Raw genomic sequence first — 23,668 nt, 5'->3', positions numbered from 1 at the left:
ATGAACCCTTGACCTGTCAACTACAGATTTAAAAACAGATTAGGTCTCTTAGGTTAAAGGCGTATTTTTAACATTCAGCAAAGGTTTCTTCACCTCATCCCTTTTCTAAAAAATTATCTCTGCCCCCCCCCTCCCCATGGCAGCTACGCGACTGGGTGTCACTATGTAGGTGATGTCTTTTTTGCTGTGAGAAGATCACTGAAGGCAGTTAGACTTTCAAAACTGGATGGATCTGCAGACCAAAAAACTCGCATCTGTGCTGCATGTTGATAACAGCCGGGGCAGATTCTTGGGTATGATGGCGAGTCTCGGCAAGATCTCCACGGGTCTATATCAAAGCATCTAAAAAGAAAAACTTTCTACTAAGGTAGGACATTTGAAATACGTTGTGAGCAATTTGCCTGAAAGTCCGCTGATAAAGCTTAGGAGAAACTGTGCCAAACTGCATTATTTTTATTTATTTATTTATTTATTTATTTATTTATTTATTTATTTATTTAAATTTTTATACCGCCCCATCCCCAAGGACTCTGGGCCCCAAGGGCTCTTTCAAAAAGAGGCATCAACACTAATTACCCACTCAGCAACCAGGGGTTATCTCTTGTGAGTTTTGCTACCAACCCATTCCAAGGCCTTTCCATCCAAAAAAGACATTGATTATTCAGTAAGAAAAAGTTGACTTTGGGCCTTTCCCCACTTTTCCCTCGGCCGCTGTCGCTGCGCGCAATTCCCAGCGCGTGGCATCCCTGGCGCATGCCCAGGTGTCCCCACGACCCTGTGGGGTCATCAAAAGGCCCTTTTCAAGAGCGCCAGGGATGCCTCGCACTGAGGGGGTGCGACAGCGGCAGCGTCGGGGCGGCTGCGCTGTCACCGCCCCTCTCGTGGGGAGTGCCGGGGGACCCCGCGCTACTCTCCTCAAGTAGCGCGGGGCTTAAGGTAAGTGGGGAAAGGCCCTTTGATAGGGCTGGTAATTCTGCAGTAAGAAACGTTTGGAGGTTTTCAAAGAGAGGCTGGATGGCCATCTGTCAAGTGCTGTGATTGTTTCTTCCTGCCTGGTAGGGGGTTGGAACTTGATGGCCCTTGGGGTCTCTTCCAACTCTATGGCCTTTTCTGCACAGGCTGGAATCACCGGCCCGGTAAAACATCATTGGGGGGGTGCGGTTTGCACAGGGGGCACTGTGAATACAATGCAGTGCCGCGCTTTCCCTCCCCAAACAATGTATTCCAACCTCACTCGGGGAGCGAGGTTGTCAGAATACGCTGGCTTTCACCATGGAAGTGGAAGCCGGTGTATTCCCTGCGCTGGCCCCAAATGCCTTCCTATCTTGTCCCGCCTTCTGGCACTCTGAGGAGGCCAGGGGACACGCCCCCTGGCCTCTGTTGCTGCAGCTGTCGCGCTGGCCATTGGGGTGTGTCCCCTGGCCTCCTCAGAGCGCCGGACGCCCAGACAACATAGGAAGGCATTTGGGGGGCTGCGCAGCTGTGTGGAGCCTGCGACACGAAAGCAGGCACACAGGGCAGGGGAGGCGTGTTCCCAGGCCCCGGCGACGCGCCGGAGGGCCGAAGAGCAGGTAAGTCGCCCGGGCGATGGCGCCCAGCGGCGCCGTCTCCCCGGTTCTTTCTGGGACCGTCCATGCAGACAGTCCCAGCGTCGTCGGGTCGGCGTCAGAAATGCCGACCCAAGCCCTTCCGCCTCCGTGCGGAAAGGGCCTTTGAAAACCTCCAAAGAAGGAGACTCCAGAACTCTCCAAGGCAGTGAATTCCACTGTCGAACAGCCCTGACAGTCTGAAACTTCTTCCTAATATTTAGGTGAAATCTCTTTTCCTTCACCTTGAATCCATTACTCCATGTCCTAATCTCTGAGGCAGCAGAAAACAAGCTTGCTTTCTCTTCGACATGACATCCCTTCAAATATATAAACATGGCTATCATGTCCCCCCCCCCCTTAACCTTCGCTTGTCCAGACTAAACATGCCCAGCTCCGTAATTCTCTACTCATAGGGCATGGATTCCAGACCTTTGACCATTTTAGTTGCCCTCCTCTGGACCCGTTTCAGCTTTTCAGTATCCTTCTTGAATTGCAGTGCCCAGAACTGTACACAATATTCCAGGTGAGGTCCAACCAAGGCAGAATAGAGAGGTACTATTACATCTCAATTACATATATTATTTAGCTGCCCCAAATACCAGCTCTTCAGCGATGCTTTACTATCAGGGATTACATGTAACCGCTCTCCTAAAGCGAGTATTGTAAAACTATTGAATATTAACAATCCTATGGTGTTAAACAGCCCAGTTCTTGTTGCAGGACCTGATTGTAAGAAATGTACAGCCTATTTTGATCTGATTTGTTTGTTTTTCTCTGTTATGGTTTTCTGGTATCTATGCTTAATGAAAGTTCTGCTGTTGTTTCTGGTTAAGAGCAGGTGGATTCTAATCTGGAGAACCGGGTTTGATTCCCCCCTTCTCCACATCAGTGGCGGAGGTTTATCTGGTGAACCAGATGTGTTTCCGCACTCCAACATTCCTGCAGGGTGACCTTGGGCTAGTCAAAGTACTTTCTGGACTCTCCCAGTCCCACCGACCTCACAAGGTGTCTATTCAGGGGAAAGGAAAGGATACAGTGTGTAACAGACTTCCCTCTGTGATACACCTCTGAAGATGCCAGCCACAGATGCAGGCAAAAGATTAGGAACAAGATCTACCAGACCATGGCCACACAGCCCGGAAAACCCACAACAGCCAGAAATGAAAGGAGTTTGTAAGCCACTTTGAGAAATGTGGGGTATAAATCCAAACTCCTCCTCCTCCTCCTCCTCCTCCTCCTCCTCCTCCTCCTCCTCCTCCTCCTCCTCCTCCTTCTTCTTCTTCTTCTTCTTCTTCTTCTTCTTCTTCTTCTTCTTCTTCTTCTTCTTCTTCTTCTTCTTCTTCTTCTTCTTCTTCTTCTTCTTCTTCTTGTTGAGACTGGCAAGGTCTCTTCTTGCTTGAGTGGATCCATCGTAAATTATCATAAATGAGTAGGGGTTTTAAGCGTCATTTTCCGGAGGTCTCCCAATAAATAGACTCCAATCAGAATGAAATAGATGTATTGATTGGCACTCCAGTAGGTTACACTACAAGACCTTTGCCAAGACTAAACTTTTGTGCCAAACTAACTATCCTAATAAAGGAGGGCCCTACTAACCCCTCGGCGATACGGCTGGCCTCCACACGGGCTAGAGCCTTCACGGCTGTGGCCCCGGCCTGGTGGAACGCTCTTCCTCCAACTGTCCGGGCCCTGCGGGACCTTGGCGAGTTCCGCAGGGCCTGTAAGACGGAGCTGTTCCGCCGGGCCTTTGGAGGAACCGGCCGTTGATGGTGCCCCCTCCTCCGGCCCTGACACCTGGGCCAACTGTCATCTCAGACTCGCCATTCCTCCCTTTTGGAGGGGGAGGGAATTTTTAGAATGGGAATATTGGACACCATCTCTCCCCCCCCTCTAGGGGAGGGGAGGGAATTATAATAGTAGACTGCTGAACGCCATTTATCTTATTGTAATTTATTATATTTATTAGAAATGTTTTTTTACGGTTGTCGCTGCTTTTAAATGTTTTAATTGCCTACACTGTTTCCTTTTGTGTTGTACACCGCCCAGAGCCCTCCGGGGATGGGGCGGTATAAAAGTTAAACAAACAAACAAACAAACAAACAAACAAACCCCCATTGCTGGGCAGCGTCTCACTCCTTAGTGTGTCCACAAACCTGTTTCCCTCCTCAAGGTCATCCCCAGATAACAAACGAGGTGCCGGGCCCGTGGTCTGGTAGATCTTGTTCCTAATCTTTCCTACATAGCAAAGCTCCAACCTAAGCAGTATAACTCAATACAACTAGAAGCTGTTCAGATGCCTCCCCTGGAGACATGGCAAGGCCACGCAGCACAACAACAGGCCTCGACATGAGGTGCAGTTGTGTGCTTTGTGGATTTGCCAAACCCATGACTGTTCCTTGTAGCTAGTCACAGCTACGGCTGTAAACGTTTCTATTTCCACGAAAGCACAATTATGACATCACAAGCCCCCCATGTTCTCAAGGGGACTCACCCCTCCTCTCAAGGTTTTGGAGGATCCGGCTGTTGTGAGGATAAGAACATAAGAACATAAGAACATAAGAACTAGCCTGCTGGATCAGACCAGAGTCCATCTAGTCCAGCACTCTGCTACTCGCAGTGGCCCACCAGGCCCACCCAACATAAGAACAAGCCAGCTGGATCAGACCAGAGTCCATCTAGTCCAGCTCTCTGCTACTCTCAGTGGCCCACCAGGTGCCTTTGGGAGCTCACATGCAGGATGTGAAAGCAATGGCCTGCTGCTGCTGCTGCTCCTGAGCACCTGGTCTGCTAAGGCATTTAAGAACATAAGAACTAGCCTGCTGGATCAGACCAGAGTCCATCTAGTCCAGCTCTCTGCTACTCGCAGTGGCCCACCAGGTGCCTTTGGGAGCTCACATGCAGGATGTGAAAGCAATGGCCTTCTGCTGCTGCTGCTGCTCCTGAGCACCTGGTCTGTTAAGGCATTTGCAATCTGAGATCAAGGAGGATCAAGATTGGTAGCCAGAGATCGACTTCTCCTCCATCAATCTGTCCAAGCCCCTTTGAAAGCTCTCCAGGTGAGTGGCCATCACCACCTCCTGTGGCAGCATATTCCAAACACCAATCATGCATTATGTGAAGAAAATTTTCCTTTTGTTAGTCCTAATTCTTCCCCCCAGCATTTTCAGTGGATGCCCCCTGGTTCTAGTATTGTGAGAAAGAGAGGAAAATTTCATTTTATTTAATAAAATGAAAGGTGTATGCTGGGTATGGGGAGTGCAGCCTATATTACCCAGAATCCTTGGAGGAGGATACGTGGGGGAAAGAGCAACCTTTTAAAAGCGTAGTTCTGTATCATTTGGTGAAGTTAAAAACAATAATGACCTTTCAAACTGAAAAGACAATAATCACAGCCTCAAGTACCAGGCATCTTCTAAACCAGGAATGCCTGCCAGCTAAGCTACCTGATGAATGGAAGGGTTTTTCTCCCCGCAGCAATAAATCCCACTGTCAAGTGTGTAAAGAAGATAGACGTTACAAAGTGGACAACTTTAATATCAGTTTAAACAAAGCATCCGTCCTTGAATTCGCCAAAAATGCACCCCACCATCAGAGCCAGCGAACACCACAAGGAATCAGGAACAAGGAAGGGGTTTCCCATCCAATCTTTTCTTATCATCCGCATCTCTTGGTCTGTCAGAAATCCCTTTCTAATCCCCATGGCTGGAAGCCTCACATGTCGAAGCAAGTTGGCTGGGATATTGGACAGCGTGGAAGGTAGGAGCTTGCTCTTTATGACATTCTTCCTTCCTTCCCCTGTCCGTTCAGGATAGTGGTCACAAACTGCCAGTGAGACATTGTAGATGTGCAATTAATGGAAAGCTACTTTGTTAAACTAGCCTTTGAGTGCTCCCTATTTCTACCACAGCAGCCAAACCTCTAGCAATGCTGTACGTAGCTCATATATCTTTGTACCTCAGTAGCCTGGTTGTCTCAGCAGCTAGAGAGGTCCAATCATTACTCACTAGGAGAATTAAGAACACAATTACATATTCTCTCGAGTTACACACTTGGGGGCCCCCAAATACATAGAAGAAGAAGAAGAAGAAGAAGAAGAAGAAGAAGAAGAAGAAGAAGAAGAAGAAGAAGAAGAAGAAGAAGAAGCAGGAGGAGGAGGAGGAGGAGGAGGAGGAGTTGGATTTATATCCCCCCTTTCTCTCCTGGAAGGGGACTCAAAAGGGCTTACAATCTCCTTGCCCTTCCCCCCTCACAACAAACACCCTGTGAGGTAGGTGGGGCTGAGAGAGCTCTGCAGAACTGTGACTAGCCCAAGGTCACCCAGCTGGCGTGTGGTGGAGTGCAACAAACTAATCTAGTTCACCAGATAAACCTCCACAGCTCAAGCGGCAGAGGGGGGAATCAAACCCGGTTCCTCCAGATTAGAGTGCACCTAACCACTACGCCACTGCTGCTCTCTCATTGCAAAAAAGCATAATTAATTATTGATCAATATTTATTTATTTATTTATTTATTTATTTATTTATTTATTTATTAATTTATTTATTTATTTATTTATTTATATACCACCCTCCCCCGAAGGGCTCAGGGCAGTGAACAGCAGAACATGTAAATATTCTAGACTATTGTAACTCGCTCTACGCAGGCCTTCCCTTGCGTTTGATCCGGAAATTGAAGCTGGTCCAGCATGCGGCGGCTCGTCTGCTCACAGGGGGCGCCTTCCGGGAACATATCTGCCCTGTGTTGCGCCGCCTGCACTGGTTACCGGTAGAATTCCGAATCATCTTCAAGGTGTGGGTATTGACCTTTAAGGCCTTACGCGGCCTGGGGCCCTCATACCTTCGGGACCGCATTACCCCATATGTCCCAAATCGACCTCTGCATTCTGCAGAGGCCAATCTACTGGAGATCCCTGGCCCCTCCATGACGCAGCTGGCCTCCTCTCGGGCCAGGGCCTTCACGGCTCTGGCGCCGGCCTGGTGGAACACTCTCCCTCCAGCTGTCCGGGCCCTGCGGGACCTTGATGAGTTCCGCAGGGCCTGTAAGACTGAATTGTTCCACTGGGCCTTTGGAGAGACCAGCCGCTGACCCCTCCTCCCTCCCCCTCTGCCATATAGGGGTCCCTAACATCTTTGGGACCCACTGTGCTTTCTGGGCGGGTTGTATATGGGTTTTCGTGGGATACTGTTTTTAGAATGTGCTTATTTTAATTCAACTGTATGTTTTATATATGATTGTTCACCGCCCTGAGCCCTTCGGGGATAGGGCGGTATAATAAATCAAATAATAATAATAATAATAATAATAATAATAATAATAATAATAATAATAATAATAATAATAATAATAATAATAATAATAATAATAATAATAATAATAATAAATAGAGCACCAAATAAAATCAATATCAAAGTTAATTGAATAAATCATTAAATAAATGGCTCTATACATTAAAACCAAACCCCATTTAAAATGCAGCGTCCTAATAACAATTATAACAGATGGCGTCCTACTAACGAATCCCCTAAAAGAGAGGGGGTGACGGCAGGATCCACAGATGTTATAATGGGGGGGCATCAGCGGCCGGCCTCCCCAAAGGATCCTGAAAGAGCAAAAGAGATGCTGATCCTCCCCAAATATCCTCAATGACAGCTTCTATCCATACACCAGCTGCATATCACTGATGACCTTGGAGTTAAATACTCTGAATGCTGAGGGTACACACTGTGCCCCTGAAGTGTAGAAAAATCTAGCTATTGCTTTTCCGATGCTGTTTGGAGCTCTTAGTACCGAAGCCACCTGCGTTCTCCATGAATGATCAGCTTTACACATTATTCCCACAGTCTTAAACTGAGCAGTCACACCTAACTATCTTGAAATTTGAGAGCCAGTGTGAGGTAGTGGTTAAGAGCAGTGGCTTCTAATCTGAAGAACTGGGTTTGATTCCCCGCTCCTCCACCTGTGCAGTGGACTCTTATCTGGTGAACTGGGTTTGTTTCCCTGGTGCTCCGCATGAAGCCTGCTGGGTGACCCTGGGCGAGTGAGTCACAGTTCTCTCTGGACTTTCTAGCCCACCAACCTCACGAGGTGCCTGTTGTGGGGAGAGGAAAGGGATGGAGTCGGAAAGCCACTTGGAGATTCCTTACAGGAGAGAAAGGCAAGATATAAATCTTGCCCCCATCTCCTTAGCAAAGAATGGGGGATGGGGCACCCCCTTTGAGTGTCCATAGCTTTGGACCCCCTGAACCAAACTGCACCAAACTTGGGGGGTCCCATCAGGACAGTTTCCAGATGAGACCCTGAAATTTTGGTGCCGATACATCCAAAAATGCGCCCCCTGCAGGAACATCCCAGAAATTTGCCCAAGAATCTTTGTTCTGCATTGAGTTTTCTGCATTGCTGTCAATGGGGATTGCAGGCTGGGGGGGGGCACATTTCTGAAGGCACAGTCTCAAAAATTTCCTGGTTTCATCAGGAGACTTCCCTGATGATACCCCCCAGGCTTGGTGCAGTTTGGGTCAGGGGGACCAAAGTTATGGACTCTCAAATGGGTAACCCCCATCTTCTATTAGCTCCCATTGGAAACAATGGGGGATGGGGCACCCCCTTTGGGAGTCCATAACTTTGGACTCCTTGAACTAAACATCACCAAAATTGGGGATTAGCATAAGGACGGTCCCCTGATGATACGCTGAAATTTTGGTGCTGATACGTCTAAAACTGCACCCCCTGCAGGCACCAATGTCCTGGTGCAAAAAAGAATTTTTGGTCGTGGTGAGGTGGCCGTTCATGGCAGGGGGGGGGGGGGACATCCAACTCAGGTTTTGCCCAGGGCTACAGTTCGCCTCGTTACGCCCCTGGATGAATGAGAAACAACAGACATTCATCCACAGAAAGTTTTCCCTCTTTTGTCCACAGTTTTTGCCTCTGTAATTTTTCAGAGCAAGTAACGGAGGTAACCAAGGTCTCCTTTTGTCCAAGAGTGAGCCAACAGTCAGAGTTGCTCCTTGGCTCTAAAGGAGATGCCAGCATCACAGTTCTAGGGATATGCACAGAGGGGGAAATTCCAAAGCCTCTCTCCACCACATTACTTTGCCCCAGGTGTAGACGCACTGCAGCCTGCTAGGTTTCCCCAGCAACCATGCACCTGGAGAGGAAGGGGATGCCCCACACATGTAGCAGGGGAGGATTGCCAGCCTTGGCTTGGGAAATATCTCAAGATTTGGGCGTTGAGATTTGGGCAGAGTCTAAGGATGGGGGGGGGAGCTCGGGGTTGGCTGCAATGCCACAGAGCTTGCTGTTTCTGTTGGAAGTGAAGTCCCTTTGATGTGTAGAATGCGACTCTTAGGGACTTCCTTCCTTCCTGCTTCTACAGGAGTAGCAGTGGCGTAGTGGTCAAGAGCAGGTGCATTCTAATCTGGAGGAGCCGGGTTTGATCCCCCGCTCTGCCACTTGAGCTGTGGAGGCTTATCTGGGGAACTAGATTAGTCTGTGCACTCCCACACACGCCAGCTGGGTGACCTTGGGCTAGTCACTGTTCTTCTGAGCTCTCTCAGCCCCTCCTACCTAAGAACATAAGAACATAAGAACATAAGAACAAGCCAGCTGGATCAGACCAGAGTCCATCTAGTCCAGCTCTCTGCTACTCGCAGTGGCCCACCAGGTGCCTTTGGGAGTTCACATGTAGGATGTGAAAGAAATGGCCTTCTGCGGCTGTTGCTCCCGAGCACCTGGACTGTTAAGGCATTTGCAATCTCAGATCAAAGAGGATCAAGATTGGGAGCCATAAATCGACTTCTCCTCCATAAATCTGTCCAAGCCCCTTTTAAAGCTATCCAGGTGAGTGGCCATCACCACCTCCTGTGGCAGCATATTCCAAACACCAATCACACGTTGCGTGAAGAAGTGTTTCCTTTTATTAGTTCTAATTCTTCCCCCCAGCATTTTCAATGAATGCCCTCTGGTTCTAGTATTGTGAGAAAGAGAGAAAAATTTCTCTCTGTCAACATTTTCTACCCTATGCATAATTTTATAGACTTCAATCATATCCCCCCTCAGACGTCTCCTCTCCAAACTAAAGAGTCCCAAACGCTGCAGCCTCTCCTCATAAGGAAGGTGCTCCAGTCCCTCAATCATCCTCGTTGCCCTTCTCTGCACTTTTTCTATCTCTTCAATATCCTTTTTGAGATGTGGCGACCAGAACTGAACACAGTACTCCAAGTGCGGTCGCACCACGGCTTTATATAAGGGCATGACAATCCTTGCAGTTTTATTGTCAATTCCTTTCCCAATTATCCCCAGCATAGAGTTTGCCTTTTTCACAGCTGCCATACATTGAGTTGACATTCCCATGGAACTATCAACTAAGACGCCTAAATTCCCTTTCCTGGTCTATGACTGATAGCACTGACCCCTGTAGCGTGTATGTGAAGTTTGGATTTTTTGCCCCTATGTGCATCACTTTGCATTTTGCTACATTGAACTGCATTTGCCATTTCTGAGCCCACTCACCTAATTTATCAAGGTCCGCTTGGAGCTCCTCGCAATCCTTTGTGGTTCTCACCACCCTACATAATTTGGTATCATCTGCAAACTTGGCCACCACGCTACCCAACCCTACTTCCAGGTCATTTATGAATAGGTTAAAGAGCACTGGTCCCAATACGGATCCTTGGGGGACACCACTCCCTACATCTCTCCATTGTGAGAATTTCCCATTTACACCCACTCTTTGCTTCCTGTTTCTCAACCAGTTTTTAATCCATAGGAGGACTTCCCCTCTTATTCCTTCATTGCTGAGTTTTCTCAATAGTCTCTGGTGAGGAACACCTCACAGGGTGTTTGTTGTGAGGGGGGAAGGGCAAGGAGATTGTCAGCCCCTTTGAGTCTCCTTACAGGAGAGAAAGGGAGGAATATAAATCCAAACGCTTCTTCTTTTTCTACTCCTCTCTCACTCTTCTTACCCACACCTTCCATCTTGCACCGTGTGTGCAGAGGGACGCAGAATGCGTTCACCACCATCCAGTTGGATAGATTAGAATAGAGAACCTCTCTCTTCACTTTTCTATCCAGAATGGAGTTCACTAATAAAGACTCCTCTTAGTAGTTAGAAACTACAAAATGACTGACTCCGATTTTTCTTTGCCCCTACACACACACACATGCCTGGAGAAGTTCTGCTCTGCTTAGGAGCAGCAGTGGCGTAGTGGCTAAGAGCAGGTGCACTCTGATCTGGAGGAACCGGGTTTGATTCCCCGCTCTGCCGCTTGAGCTGTGGAGGCTTATCTGGGGAATTCAGATTAGCCTATACACTCCCACACATGCCAGCTAGGTGACCTTGGGCTAGTCACAGCTTCTCGGAGCTCTCTCAGCCACACCCACCTCACAGGGTGTTTGTTGTGAGGGGGGAAGGGCAAGGAGATTCTCAGTCCCTTTGAGTCTCCTACAGGAGAGAAAGGGGGGATATGAATCCAAACTCTTCTTCTTCTTCTTCTTAGCCTCCGTGCAGTCTGCTTATAATGTAAAGCAGACCTGGGCATTATACGGCCCGTGGGCCACATCCGGCCCGCCGGATGACCCTGACTGGCCCCCCTGCCTTTTGGCCCGGCCCTCCACAATATTTTCTGTTTCTTATGCGGCCCCATGGAAAAAATAATTCCCCACCCCTGATGTAAAGGAATCTTTTACCAGCGAGATTACCAGCAGTCTTGGGTAGTCTAGAGGTCATTTGTAAATTCTGGGATAACTCCAGGACCTGTTTGCAGATTGTCAGCCCCAGAAAGGGCTAAGGATTTGTCTTATGCAGCGTCACTCCAGTCTTAGTCCTTTGAATCCAGCAGTTGTACACTGGAGCAACACTACATAGGGCAGCACAAGTAACCTCTCAGAAGAACTGTATGGTGTGCTGAGCAAAACAACACTTTTTCATTAAATGTGTTGGGGTCAGCAGAAGGAATCCGAGCTGAACTCGTGTCAATCGCAAAATGCAGGAGACCTAGGAAACAGGGAGAATCCACGGAGCCCAGCTACCCCATCAGAGCTCAGAGGCTAGATGAAGATAAAAGAAATGCACTCAGAGTTGTATGCTCAGCAGAGAATTTATTGTCATTCCATCAGCAAGAGAAGTTACAGAAGGCGGGAGCCGGCCAGAGAATCAGGACGCATCCAGCGACTTTACTCACAACTTTTCAAAAGGCACTTTAAAATTCATGTCTGAGGATTGTACACATTCGTCATAAAGTGCAGCTTACCTTGTCAAAGATCCCCCCCCCCCCCCACCTGCAAACCGTAGAACCCGGGAACTACCAAGGCACCTGTCCTTTACAAGAGCTGAATGGCTCATATGTTAGGCAAACCTTCCATTCAGCCAGGAGAAGCCTTCTACATAGGAATCTGTGTTGGTTCATCACATTTGCCATGGGCTCGTTCCACACATGCAGAATAATGCACTTTCAAACTGCTTTCAGTGCTCTTTGAAGCTGTGCGGAATAGCAAAATCCACTTGCAAACAGTTGGGAAAGTGGTTTGAAAACGCATTATTTTGCGTGTGCGGAAGGGGCCATGGAAAAGTGATACAGATTTTTTTTTCTAGCCCATGCAAAAGGTTTACTGTTTAAAAAAACAATCTTTTGGATTTACTCATCGTTGGTAGAATTAAAGGCTCTCATACTGGCCAGGGAAAAATCTAAATGTTTGCTGTAGGACAGAGCCACGCAAGAGCCCAGCGGTCTAGATGCAATCCCAAACAAATCTTGCCGAAGTCTTCTGAATGGGCCTTACTCCCAGGAAAGTGTAAGTGTGAAAGAGAGATTTGTGCAGGTTAATAAAGCAGTGGTTTGGGAAAAGAGGGAATCTCAGTAATAGGATGGGTAATCACTCCCTTGACACCCCTGCAGGCAGGACTGTGAGTGTGGAGCTGTATATGAAGGAGCTTCTGTCCACTCCAGGTCACCCAAAGCATGATGAGATGTTGGCTGCAGGGCTGGGTGTCCGTTCCAGGCCTAATTCCCAGGCTTGTACTTGCAAACGTATGGCCAGGAATATTCACAGGGGTAATCCGACCATCTGGTAGAAGCTGTAGGGGGAAATTGTTCCTGTTATATAGAGGATACAAGAAGACTCTCCAAGACAAAATATTTCAACTTTCTTATTCCTGCTATCTTTTAGTGATTCGATTATTTATTTTTAATGGTCCATGACTGGAACAGAAAACGAAACAAATTGCCATGTAGGAGAAACCAAAATTATGCGTGGACCAAAGCTCCCATGGGGTGGCTGCTCTTGAACAGGATGCTCAGGTTCTGTGTCATGAACATGATGGCCAGGCAGCAGGTTTCTCTTTCGCAGGGCCATTCCTGGCAACCATGAGGCTGCTAAGAACCTTCATACTTACATGTTGGATACTGGACATTGTAAAGGTACACACACTCATAGGAAGACAAGTGGGTGCTGGGGATCCGGTTGTCCCAGAGGGGTGACCCATGAGAGTAATGGGATCCATCACTCCATTCCCAGCGTCGTTGCTGTTGAGGGTGAAAGAGAAAACTGCTATGAAGAAAGAGGGCTTCAGAGTCCCAGCAAGTCATGAATGTGGGTGCAGAGAACTGACAGGAGGAAGATGCAACATTTAAATCTGGGGCTTGGAGGGATGCCTGGCCACAGAGGCGTGGCAAGGGGGGAAAATGCCCGGTGTACTGGTGCGTCCTTTGCCCTCATTCCACCCTGGAAAACCCCCAGAACACCCCCCGTCCCGGAACGCCCCTGGAATGCCCCCACCACGCTCTCACCACACCCCCACAGAGGCACATGCCCAGTGCGCTGTGCACCCCCCCTGTCCCCTTGGAGCTACGCCTCTGCCCGGACCCAAATATCACAATGGGCCTTTCTGGATTTGGAATGGAGATTCAGTCTCCATGTCAAATACCCCCTAATGCCCCCAGAGACAGAAAGGCAGGCAGGAATGGAGAGTCAATCTGTCCTGATAATACACAGAGAGTTAATATCCAAGTCCTCCCAGGGACGGGAAGCCAGGCAGCTTGTTTGCAAACCCTCCTGGGAAATTCGCATGTTATGCCTTGGTTGTAATTGGCAATATAGAAGACGCACACAATACCTGACCCTGTTCTTTCCCACAATGCCTTGGGGAGGAGAAACCCACACCTCCAGCTCCCTCCCACTACAACACAACATTTACAACAGAGGTCAATAAGCTCGGGTGTTGGAGGGTAAAAACCCCCGTTTTTTGGAGGGACACCTCGCACAGATCCCACCCCTAAAACGAGTCTGCCTTGTGATATTTCCTTCAAACCATTTTTTTTAGAATCATGCTTTTCGCATGTCTTTTCAAAAATCCTGGGCTGCAGTCGCTCGCTCGCGAACAGCCAGGCAGCAGGCACTTTGTTGGCCTCTATTTTCGTTTTTTTTCTGTAGTAGCTGACATCTGTGTATCTACGCAGGTGCAGATGATTGTATCGCAAGACATCAGCATGGCTGTGGGGGTTCATTTGTGCATGCCTGCATAGCTATGCATCAGCAGGAAGCAAATTTTTAAAAAGAGAGACGCTTTTCCGTGCGAAGGCATGACAGCAACTTGGATTGTTTCCATGGGCTCCAATTGCTGCCTGCTTAGATGCATGTGGATGCGAAAACAGGAAAACGGGTTCCTTTATCCTGACTGCAACCCGTTATACATTTGCTGTGCGGAAGTGGCCAGAGCTTCTTTCTCCAAAACTGAGCCATTTTTAAATGTTGTGCAATCGATGGACATGGTCCAGGTCAGAGAGAACAAACCAGTCTGACATTTATGTGGATGCATAATTCAATTGTTCAGAATTCAGAGTGAATGGGAATGAAAAGAATCCCAAAGTGGGAACGTACGTTGGATTCTGATGTAGCACTGAGCCCAATCCAGACATAGTTGGTAGAGCTACGGCTTCTGATGTGAGCAGAAACCATTTTTTCCTCCCTCATGCTGGAAAAGGAGGCCAGGTGACCGCCATGTCTCAGTTTCTGACACGAAATCTGCCAGGAGAAAAGAAAATGTTACCTCAAAAATCAGAATTAGGACATAGCCCAATCTCATTAGTCAGGGTCTCCAACAGTTGGAAGATAGGAATAGACGCAGTTGCTTACTCTTCCCTGCAGGAGAGCATTAGGAGGAGCGATTTATTGCAGAGGCAGGCAGAAAAAGTGTGGTATAACTTTTTCTCCTCTCTACTTTTTTTAGTAATGGAAAATCTCTTTTCTCCCTCTGGCTGTCCTGCCCCCTGAATTCCAGGCCCCTTGTTACCAAATGGCAACCCATAAAAACTCCCTAGAGTCCTAGACCATGCAAACAGGACTCAGATCTAGGCACAAACTTAGGGCCTTTCGCCACTTGCTGTAAGCCCCACGCTACTCTCCTCAAGTAAGCAGCGGGTCCCCGGCACTCCCCCCCCACACTACAGAGGCGGGCGACAACGCTAGGCCGCCCTAACGCTGCTAAAGGAGCACCCCCCCAGCTATGGCATCCCTGTCAGCCCTTGTAAACGGCGCCTTTTGATGACCCCATGCAGAGTGTGGGGTCGTGGGGACGCCCAGGCGCGCGCCAGAAATGACGCGCGCTGAGAGCAGCGCCCGGCATAGGGGGGGGTCCTGGTAAGTGGGGAAACACCCACAGACAAATGAATTTTGTCAGTGGTGGGATACAAATAATTTAACAACTGGTTCTGGTGGTGGGATTCAAATAATTTAACAACTGGTTGTTTACAAGCACCATTTTAACAACTGGTTCTGCCGAAGTGGTGCGAACTTGCCGAATCCCACCACTGGGTACATGTACTGCCAGGGCTATGTGCTAGAGTAGGTTTGCCAATATCGGGGTAGAATTTTAGGGAAATCAGTTTCAGTGGGTACATGAGAGAAAAAAAGACTGGGAACCACTGTTTTCGACTAACTGGAAATAGTTTATTGAGTAGAACCGGTCCAGCAGGCAAGCAGTCCGAGAGGAAAATCCAGTATGGAGGATGCTGTTGCCTTGTTCACAGTCTCGATGATGTCAAAATATCAGTATATCTATTTCTCAACATGGCCAAATGCATGGGTACTTAAATTCATAGACTGGAGCCATTAACAGAAAATACAGATGTTTCTAGAAACTTGGAAAATACCCCTGATTTGCAGAAAAATCTGAAAATTTGGAATCCACCAGTACACTTGAAGCTCCCCTTGGGTGCACTAAGTGGGGAAGTTGATTATTTATTTCTTTGTGATTCGTTTTATATGTTTTATTTATAATGTAGAGCAGCTCGAGCTCTATAAGGAAGATAGGGGATGAATAAAAATTTAAAGTAATCAGTGAACAAACCCAAGTAGTATACAATCATGACATCACTTTAAAGTTTTGTAAAAAAAATTGTTTCAGTTCAGACATTTGGAATACTTCAGATGCTGAATAAAGAGAAATCATTTCGTGGACATGCTTATGACACTAGGCCTCTTGAAATATGACATTTATACTTATCACTGTAAGCCAGAGGTGGGATCCAGCAGGTTCTCATAGGTTCCCGAGAGTAGGTTACTAATTATTTGTGTGTGCCGAGAGGGGGTTACTAATTGGGGATTTTGCCACGTGATTTTTGCCTTAGTTACACCCCTCCTCCGCTCCTCAGCAGTAGTGCGCTGAACTTGAAGCAGTCTAGCAGGAGGTGCACCGGCGTGCGTGGCAGCCTGCGCCTGCGTGCATTCGTTTCCCGCCTAAGGACCGGCGCAGCTGGCTGCGTTCTTGCCACAGCCCTGCCCAGGAATGCCCCGCCCCCAGAATGCCCGGCCATGCCCCCATTGTGCCCCACCCTGCCCCATTGGCGCTACGCCACTGTTTGAATCCCACCTCCATGAGAACCTGTTACTAAAATTTTTGGATCCCACCACTGCTGTCAGCCATAATACATTCAGCTTTCCTGGTTCATCTTCTTTTCCCCCTTTATTCCTCAGCAACACTTACCTCTGCTGAGTCCCATGACAGTGAATTTTGGAAAAATTCATAGCAGTTTTGTCTGAAGTAAAGTGTCCCAGAAGGGCATGGAGATTTCGCTGCCGCCTGTTCATCACTGGCCTCTGGAAGAACTTCTTTAATTGGAGAAGAAAAGGAATGTTTGGATTTACACCCCACTTTTCTCACCTATAAGGAGTGTCAAAGCAGCTTACAAATCTCTTCCATTCCTCTCCTCACAATGGACACCTTGTGAGGCAGGTGAGGCTGAGAGAGTTCTGAGAGAACTGTGATAGGCCCAAGGTCACCCAGCAGGCTTCAGGTGGAGGACTGGGGAGATAAATCCTTCTCTCCAGACTAGAGTTCACTGCTCCTGTGGGGGAGTGGGGAATCAAACCCAGTTCTCCAGGTCAGAGTCTGCTGTTCTTAACCACTACACCACATTGTCTCTGAGCAAATGCTTCGGGGATGGCTGGCTGATGAAGCCATCCATTAATGTATCTCCAGCAACTTACGAGGTTCTCTCACATGAATTTATTATCTATCTATCTATCTATCTATCTATCTATCTATCTATCTATCTATCTATCTATCTATCTATCTATCTATCTATCTATCTATCTATCTATCTATCTATCTATCTATCTATCTATCTATCTATCTATCTATCTATCTATCTATCTATCTATCTATCTATCTATCTATCTATCTATCTATCTATCTATCTATTTATCTAGAGTTTTTTATACCACCCTACCCCCCAAAGGGCTCTGGGTGGTGAACAACATAGTAATATAACATACAATTAAAACTCATTTAAAATAAACAACAAGCGATCAGCATATAAAAACAGCGTTGGCAGTAAATCCTTAATAAAACCCTCCCAGAGGGGGGGGGGGAGAGGGGTCCCATAGATGGTAAAGGGACCCCAACACAAGGGGCTAAAATAGGAGCGGTGGGAGGTGGGAGGGGGCGGGGGCACATCAGCAGCCGGACACTCCAAAAGCCCGGTGGAGCAACTCCGTCTTACAGAATTTATAGAGTACTGAAATACTCTGGAAATTGCTCTTACATATGGCTACAAGGAAGGGACGCCAACTTCCAGATGGCACCTGGAGTTCTCCTGGAACTACACCTGATCCCCAGATGACAGACATCAGTCTCCCTAGATAAAATGGGGGCTGTGGAAGGTGGACTCTAAGACATGACACTCCTGCATTGCTCCCCCCTTCTCAACCCCCCACCCCCAATCTTTACCTCCAAACTTCCAGGAATTCCCCCACCTGGAGTTGGGATCCCTACCATGAAAACACGGAAGTTGCTGAGGACCATCACCATCCACAGTAATTTGATTGTGTAAGAATAATCTTAAAGCAAACAAAAAATTGACTCCCAGCCCCAATGCTCACCATCTTCCACCGGGGTGCCACTTGATCCAAAGACGAAGCAGCCCAAGAAGAGCAGGCCAAAGTAGACAACCTTTCCCATCTTCTTGTTCTCCTGGAAAACAAATTTTTTCAGCCTTGGCCCCTGCCTGGTGGAACACTCTCCCTCCAGCTGTCCGGGCCCTGCGGGATCTTGGTGAATTCCGCAGGGCCTGTAAGACTGAGTTGTTCCACCGGGCTTTTGGAGTGCCCAGCCGCTGATTGAGGTGCCCCTTCTACTCTATTCCTCCGGTTTTCGGAGTCCCCCTGTCATCTAGGGGACCCACTTTTGTTACTGTCTTGTTCCCCCCTTTTGGGGGGAGGGTTTAATCTGGGGTATTGCTGACGCCATTTTACTGAATCACTGCTGCGTTTTAAATATTTAAACTTTTAAACTTACATTTTAATTTAATGGGGTTTTGTTTATATACTGTATGTGGAATCCATGCTGTACACTGTCCAGAGCCCTTTGGGGATTGGGCGGTTTAGAAATCAATCAAATAAATAAATAAATAAATAAATAAATGAATGAATGAATGAATGAATGAATGAATGAATGAATGAATGAATGAATGAATGAATGAATGAATATAAAATCCCGCCAGAATGCCCCATCACGACATCTTTATCACCTGGGAGGGCCTCTGCAGCAGCCACCCAAACCTCTCATTTATTTTTATTGATTTCGTTCCATTTATAAGATTTTGTGAGTTTCGTAAAGGACTTATGTTATTAAGGCATTTATGAAACGTACAAGACAGGTCTGTCAGCTGGGCCTTCCTTGCAAAACTGAACGGTGACTTCCTTGAGCCTCGTTGGCTCCACTGAGGAGAAATATTGCTGGCCACACGAACAAATACAAGCCTGTCTTCTACCAAGTCAGCCCATCATAAGCATAAGCATTTTATTGTCATTGTGCACGCACAACGAAATTTACAGCAGCATTCCTCGATGCACACAATTCCAGACTCACGCCCCATCCTCGCTTTCCCCTTCCTCCACCCATCCCTACACAGCCCCAAACACATCAACACGAAGCCGCGGAGTTCAGCATCGCCACAGCTCTGGAGTAGAAGCTGTCTCTAAGCCTCTTTGTCTTAGTTTTGATAGACCTGTATCGTCTGCCAGATGGCAACAGTTCAAAAAGAGAGTGTGCTGGATGAGACGGGTCTCTCAGAATATGTTGGGCTTTCTTTAGGCTTCGGGAATTATAGAGTTCTTCCAAGGAGGGGAGAGGGCAGCCGATAATCCTCTGTGCAGGAGTGATCACCCTTTGGAGCGCCTTCCTATCTGCCACTGTGCAACTGGAGAACCATACACAGATGCAGTCGGTGAAGACACTCTCTATAGCACAGCGGTAAAAGGACACCAGGAGTTTTCCATTCAGTTGTTGTTTCCTTAGAAGTCTCAGATAGTACAGTCTTTGCTGGGCCTTCTTAACCACCGCGGCAGTCTGTATCAAGGGCTATTCAGATGGGCAGCGGTTCTCCAGGGTCTCAGCTGGATGTCTTTTATATCACCTCCTGCCTGACCCTCCTCAGGGAGTATATTTATTATTATATTTATACCCCACCCAATTCCTGGCTGACGACGGGCTCAGGGCAGCTTAGAAACAGGATTAAAACAACCACAAGGATGGATACCGCACGGCATAAACATAACATCCTTAGGGTGTTATTAAAAGATTCGTTTTGGGATTTTGTGTTCCACAGCATGGGAGAAAACAAGCATTGTCAGCCAAAACATATATTTTTTCCCGTCTGCTGCACGGAGCTCCAGTCATATCCACAGTGGGGCAATGAGATTCCCCACGGAGATTTCCTCTGCTTGCAGTTCATCTGTTTGCTATTTCAGAGTCTCGAGATGATGATCAAATGTTGTTTAGCCTCGCGATCCCATGCACGTGTAGTTTTTCCTTCTTTTGTTTTGAGGGGGCTGTCTTCGAAGCTGCGGCAACACAAAGATGCACATATTGCAGCTTCTCTAGTCATGTCTCCATAGCTTCACAGACATCCCCCTCAAAACAAAAAAAGGAAAGTCGACATGTGCACGGGATCGCAAGGCAAAACAAACTGTATTCACCTACTTTTTACAGTGAAATAGCAAACAGATGAGGTGCAAGCAGAGGAAACCTCCGGAGAATCTGCTGCAGCACACGAAATGTCAAGTGCAAGCTGTGGAAATGGAAGTAAGAGGTTTGAACAGGAAGTAAGAGGTTTGAACGTTTCCTTCCTGTTGGCATTCGCCCAGCAGGTCGGAATGGTCCTCATCCTGGAGGGGGGGGTCGCTAGTTAAACAATTTTTGAAAAATCTGGGTTGAGAGAAATAAAATGGGCTAAATCTGGGTTGAGAGAAATAAAATGGGCTAAATGGAGCAGCAGTGGCGTAGTGGCTAAGAGCAGTGGCTAAGAGCAGGTGCACTCTGATCTGGAGGAACCGGGTTTGATTCCCAGCTCTGCCGCTTGAGTTGTGGAGGCTTCTCTGGGGAATTCAGATTAGCCTGTCCACTCCCACACACGCCAGCTGGGTGACCTTGGGCTAGTCACAGCTTCTCGGAGCTCTCTCAGCCCCACCTACCTCGCAGAGTGTTTGTTGTGAGGGGGGAAGGGCAAGGAGATCGTAAGCCCCTTTGTGTCTCCTGCAGGAGAGAAAGGGGAGATATAATTCCAAACTACTCCTCCTCCTCCTCCTCCTCCTCCTCCTCTTCTTCTTCTTCTTCTTCTTCTTCTTTTTCTTCTTCTAAACTCATTTTGGGTAAAAGAGCCGTGCAAAGTTCTTTCCCAAAATTATTTTTATAACGTCCTAAAGACGTTCAATTTGTGCAGTGCGGAATCCACCAATGTCAAGAAGCATGAGTTACATGAATTAATTCTAAAATCTAATTTTTTATTTATTATTAACCTGGGACCTTTGCAATCCAAGCAAAGGCTCTTCCACGGAGCCACAACCGCTTCCCTTCCCAACCCAACCATCTAACCAGCATGTCCAGCTGGGAACGTTGCAGCCAAGTGTGAGTAAAGTTCAAAGTGAGGATTTTGTGCTTTCACTTACTCAAAGAGGTATTAATGAGTCCCTTGTGAGACTGTGGGTCACACTGTGGGTTGTATCCAGACTTACCAGGACCCCCTGCTTTGGGGAGAGACCTCTTACTCCGCACCCCTGGCTCCCTACCACTTCTGGCTGGGATGGAAAGTCAGGGGAAAGGAATTGGTGTCACTCCAAGGCTGCAACTTCGCTTCCAGTGCAAACCTGGAAGTGACATCATACAACGTAGAGTTTTGCTAGAATCCCAGAGTGTTGACCAGTATGATGACATCACTCCCAGCTTTACCCCGTAATTGACTCATGATGTATCAGAGAGCCAAACTACACGTTACAATTTATGAAAAGTTGGGTCTGGGGAATCAAACTCACGGTCCCCACAACCTCAGAGCAACTGCAGAAGAACACGGAAGAACACGGAGCGCCCAAACGTGCTCAGAACTCTGATGTGGGGGAAGGAAGGGCTCTTGCCTCCCCCCAAACCATTTCCTGCCCCCAAAAGCACTGGTGGACAAATATTTCCGTTATTAAGCTGTTCCGCCAGCACAAACATTTTACATGGAACAGCAAAGCTATGCAAATAGAAAAAGGACCCAAACCATATGAAATTTATTTGTAAATATTTTGGCCTTACCCGCTCCCAAAGGATATTCTTCCATTGTCTTGGTTACCTGACCCAGTGCCCAGGAAGAGACTCAGACCCAAAGGAAGGAGAGTACGGAAATAGAAAAACTCACCTGCTTGCTGATCCTTTCCTGGATAGTCTGGAATTGATGGAGGGCAGTCCCAAAGGTAACCTGTGTAGATCAGTCCTGCTTCCTTGGAGTATTTATAGAGAGTGAGAGGGTGGTGGTGGTACCTGAACAAACACATCCATGTGCCCGGCCAGCCCCAAAGCAAACAGCAATTCATCCGCTTGGCCGAGGTCCCAGGAAATATGGCACAGAAATAGCCCTATAGAGTTTTGCCCTGCCGGGCCAGGAGACACCCCTACAGTAGACACGGCAGTGGTATGTCACGGCACATGTCAAGGTCTAATTAATTTCCTATAATTACTTGTGCACTGTATCTCTGTCGTTTTCCCTGAAATACTTTCCAAATTCATAGTTTCTGGTGGGCACCCATGTTGGTCTGCCCTAGAAGAGTGAGATTTCTAAGTTATAAGTGTTTAAGAGCCAAAGCTTATAACCTGTCAGCTGTGACTCTCAAAATCTTAAACCCATGAAACAGTGTGTAACAGACTTCCCTCTGTGATACACCTCTGAAGATGCCAGCCACAGATGCAGGTGAAACATTAGGAACCAGACCACGGCCACACAGCCCGGAAAACCCACAACAACCAGAAAGGAAAGGAGTTTGTAAGCCCCCTTGAATCTCCTAACAGGAGAGAAAGATGGGGTATAACTCCTCCTCCTCCTCCTCCTCCTCCTCCTCCTCCTCTTCTTCTTCTTCTTCTTCTTCTTCCTCTTCCTCTTCTTCTTCTTCTTCTTCTTCTTCTTCCTCCTCCTCCTCCTCTTCTTCTTCTTCTTCCACCAGACCACAGCCCCACAGCCCGGAAAACCCACCAGAGCCATGAAATCTTGTTGGTCTGTTCCCCCCACTTTAATGACAAATAGAAAAAACCCAGTATGAGGTAACACGAACTAAGCATAAGAGCAAAGAATGGATGTAAACTTGATTAAAATTCTGGGAACTTAAAAAGCGAACGTAATTATATAAATGATATTCTTTCAAAACATAAAATGATCAGTGGGAAGTTAAGAATAGAGAAAAAAAATTATTCTATAATTACTAGGTATTTTCTTGTTTGATATAATTTCCCAATCCCTTTAAAAAACTTTTTGTTCCAAAACAATCATTTCAGCGTGGTGTAGTGGTTAAGAGCCGGTGGATTCTAATCTGGAGACCCGGGTTTGATTCCTCACTCCTCCACCTGAGTGGCGGAGGCTTATCTGGTGAACCAGATGTGTTTCAGCACTCCTATGTTCCTACTGAGTGACCGTGGGCTAGTCACAGTTCTCTTTGGATTCTCTCAGCCCCACCTGCCTCCCAAGGTGTCTGTTGTGGGGAGAGGAAGGGAAAGGAGCTTGTAAGCCACCTTGAGTCTCCTTACAGGAGAGAAAGGTGGGGTATAAATCCAAACTCTTCTTCTGATGTATGGCCTCACTCCCTGACATTTTGTGGTTGACCCTGTCTCCTGAGACCCAACATGGTGTAGTGGTTGAGAGCAGGTGGACTTGAATAATATATAAAGCAGTGGTGCGACCGCACTTGGAGTACTGTGTTCAGTTCTGGTCGCCACATCTCAAAAAGGATATCGAAGAGATAGAAAAAGTGCAGAGAAGGGCAACGAGGATGATTGAAGGATTGGAGCACCTTCGTTATGAGGAGAGGCTGCAGCGTTTGGGACTCTTTAGTTTGGAGAGGAGACGTCTGAGGGGGGATATGATTGAAGTCTATAAAATTATGCATGGGGTAGAAAATGTGGACAGAGAGAATTTTTTCTCTCTTTCTCACAATACTAGAACCAGGGGGCATTCATTGAAAATGCTGGGGGGAAGAATTAGGACTAATAAAAGGAAACACTTCTTCATGCAACGTGTGATTGGTGTTTGGATAATGCTGCCACAGGAGGTGGTGATGGCCA

General features: G+C 47.4%; 2 protein-coding genes across 2 annotated transcripts in view; both read right to left on the bottom strand.

The window, feature by feature from the left end:
* The window catches only part of NME6 (NME/NM23 nucleoside diphosphate kinase 6), a 581,226-nt gene that overhangs the window by 348,274 nt on the left and 209,284 nt on the right, over positions 1–23,668 (bottom strand). The gene's annotated exons all lie outside the window — the stretch shown is intronic.
* Positions 12,219–21,807, bottom strand: LOC125434943 (snaclec alboaggregin-A subunit alpha-like). The gene is made up of 6 exons (XM_048500826.1): positions 21,759–21,807; positions 17,965–18,055; positions 16,568–16,692; positions 14,464–14,607; positions 12,980–13,109; positions 12,219–12,661 (listed from the first exon to the last, which is right to left on the bottom strand). The coding sequence occupies exons 2-6, from the start codon at positions 18,041–18,043 to the stop codon at positions 12,588–12,590; spliced, it is 552 nt and encodes a 183-aa protein (XP_048356783.1). The 5' UTR covers positions 18,044–18,055; positions 21,759–21,807; the 3' UTR covers positions 12,219–12,587.

This window comes from Sphaerodactylus townsendi, linkage group LG06 (assembly GCF_021028975.2).
Source record: "Sphaerodactylus townsendi isolate TG3544 linkage group LG06, MPM_Stown_v2.3, whole genome shotgun sequence".
Lineage (NCBI taxonomy): Eukaryota > Metazoa > Chordata > Lepidosauria > Squamata > Sphaerodactylidae > Sphaerodactylus > Sphaerodactylus townsendi.
The sequence above is the reverse complement of the archived record's forward strand: the minus strand, read 5'-3'. Positions and strand labels throughout refer to the sequence as shown.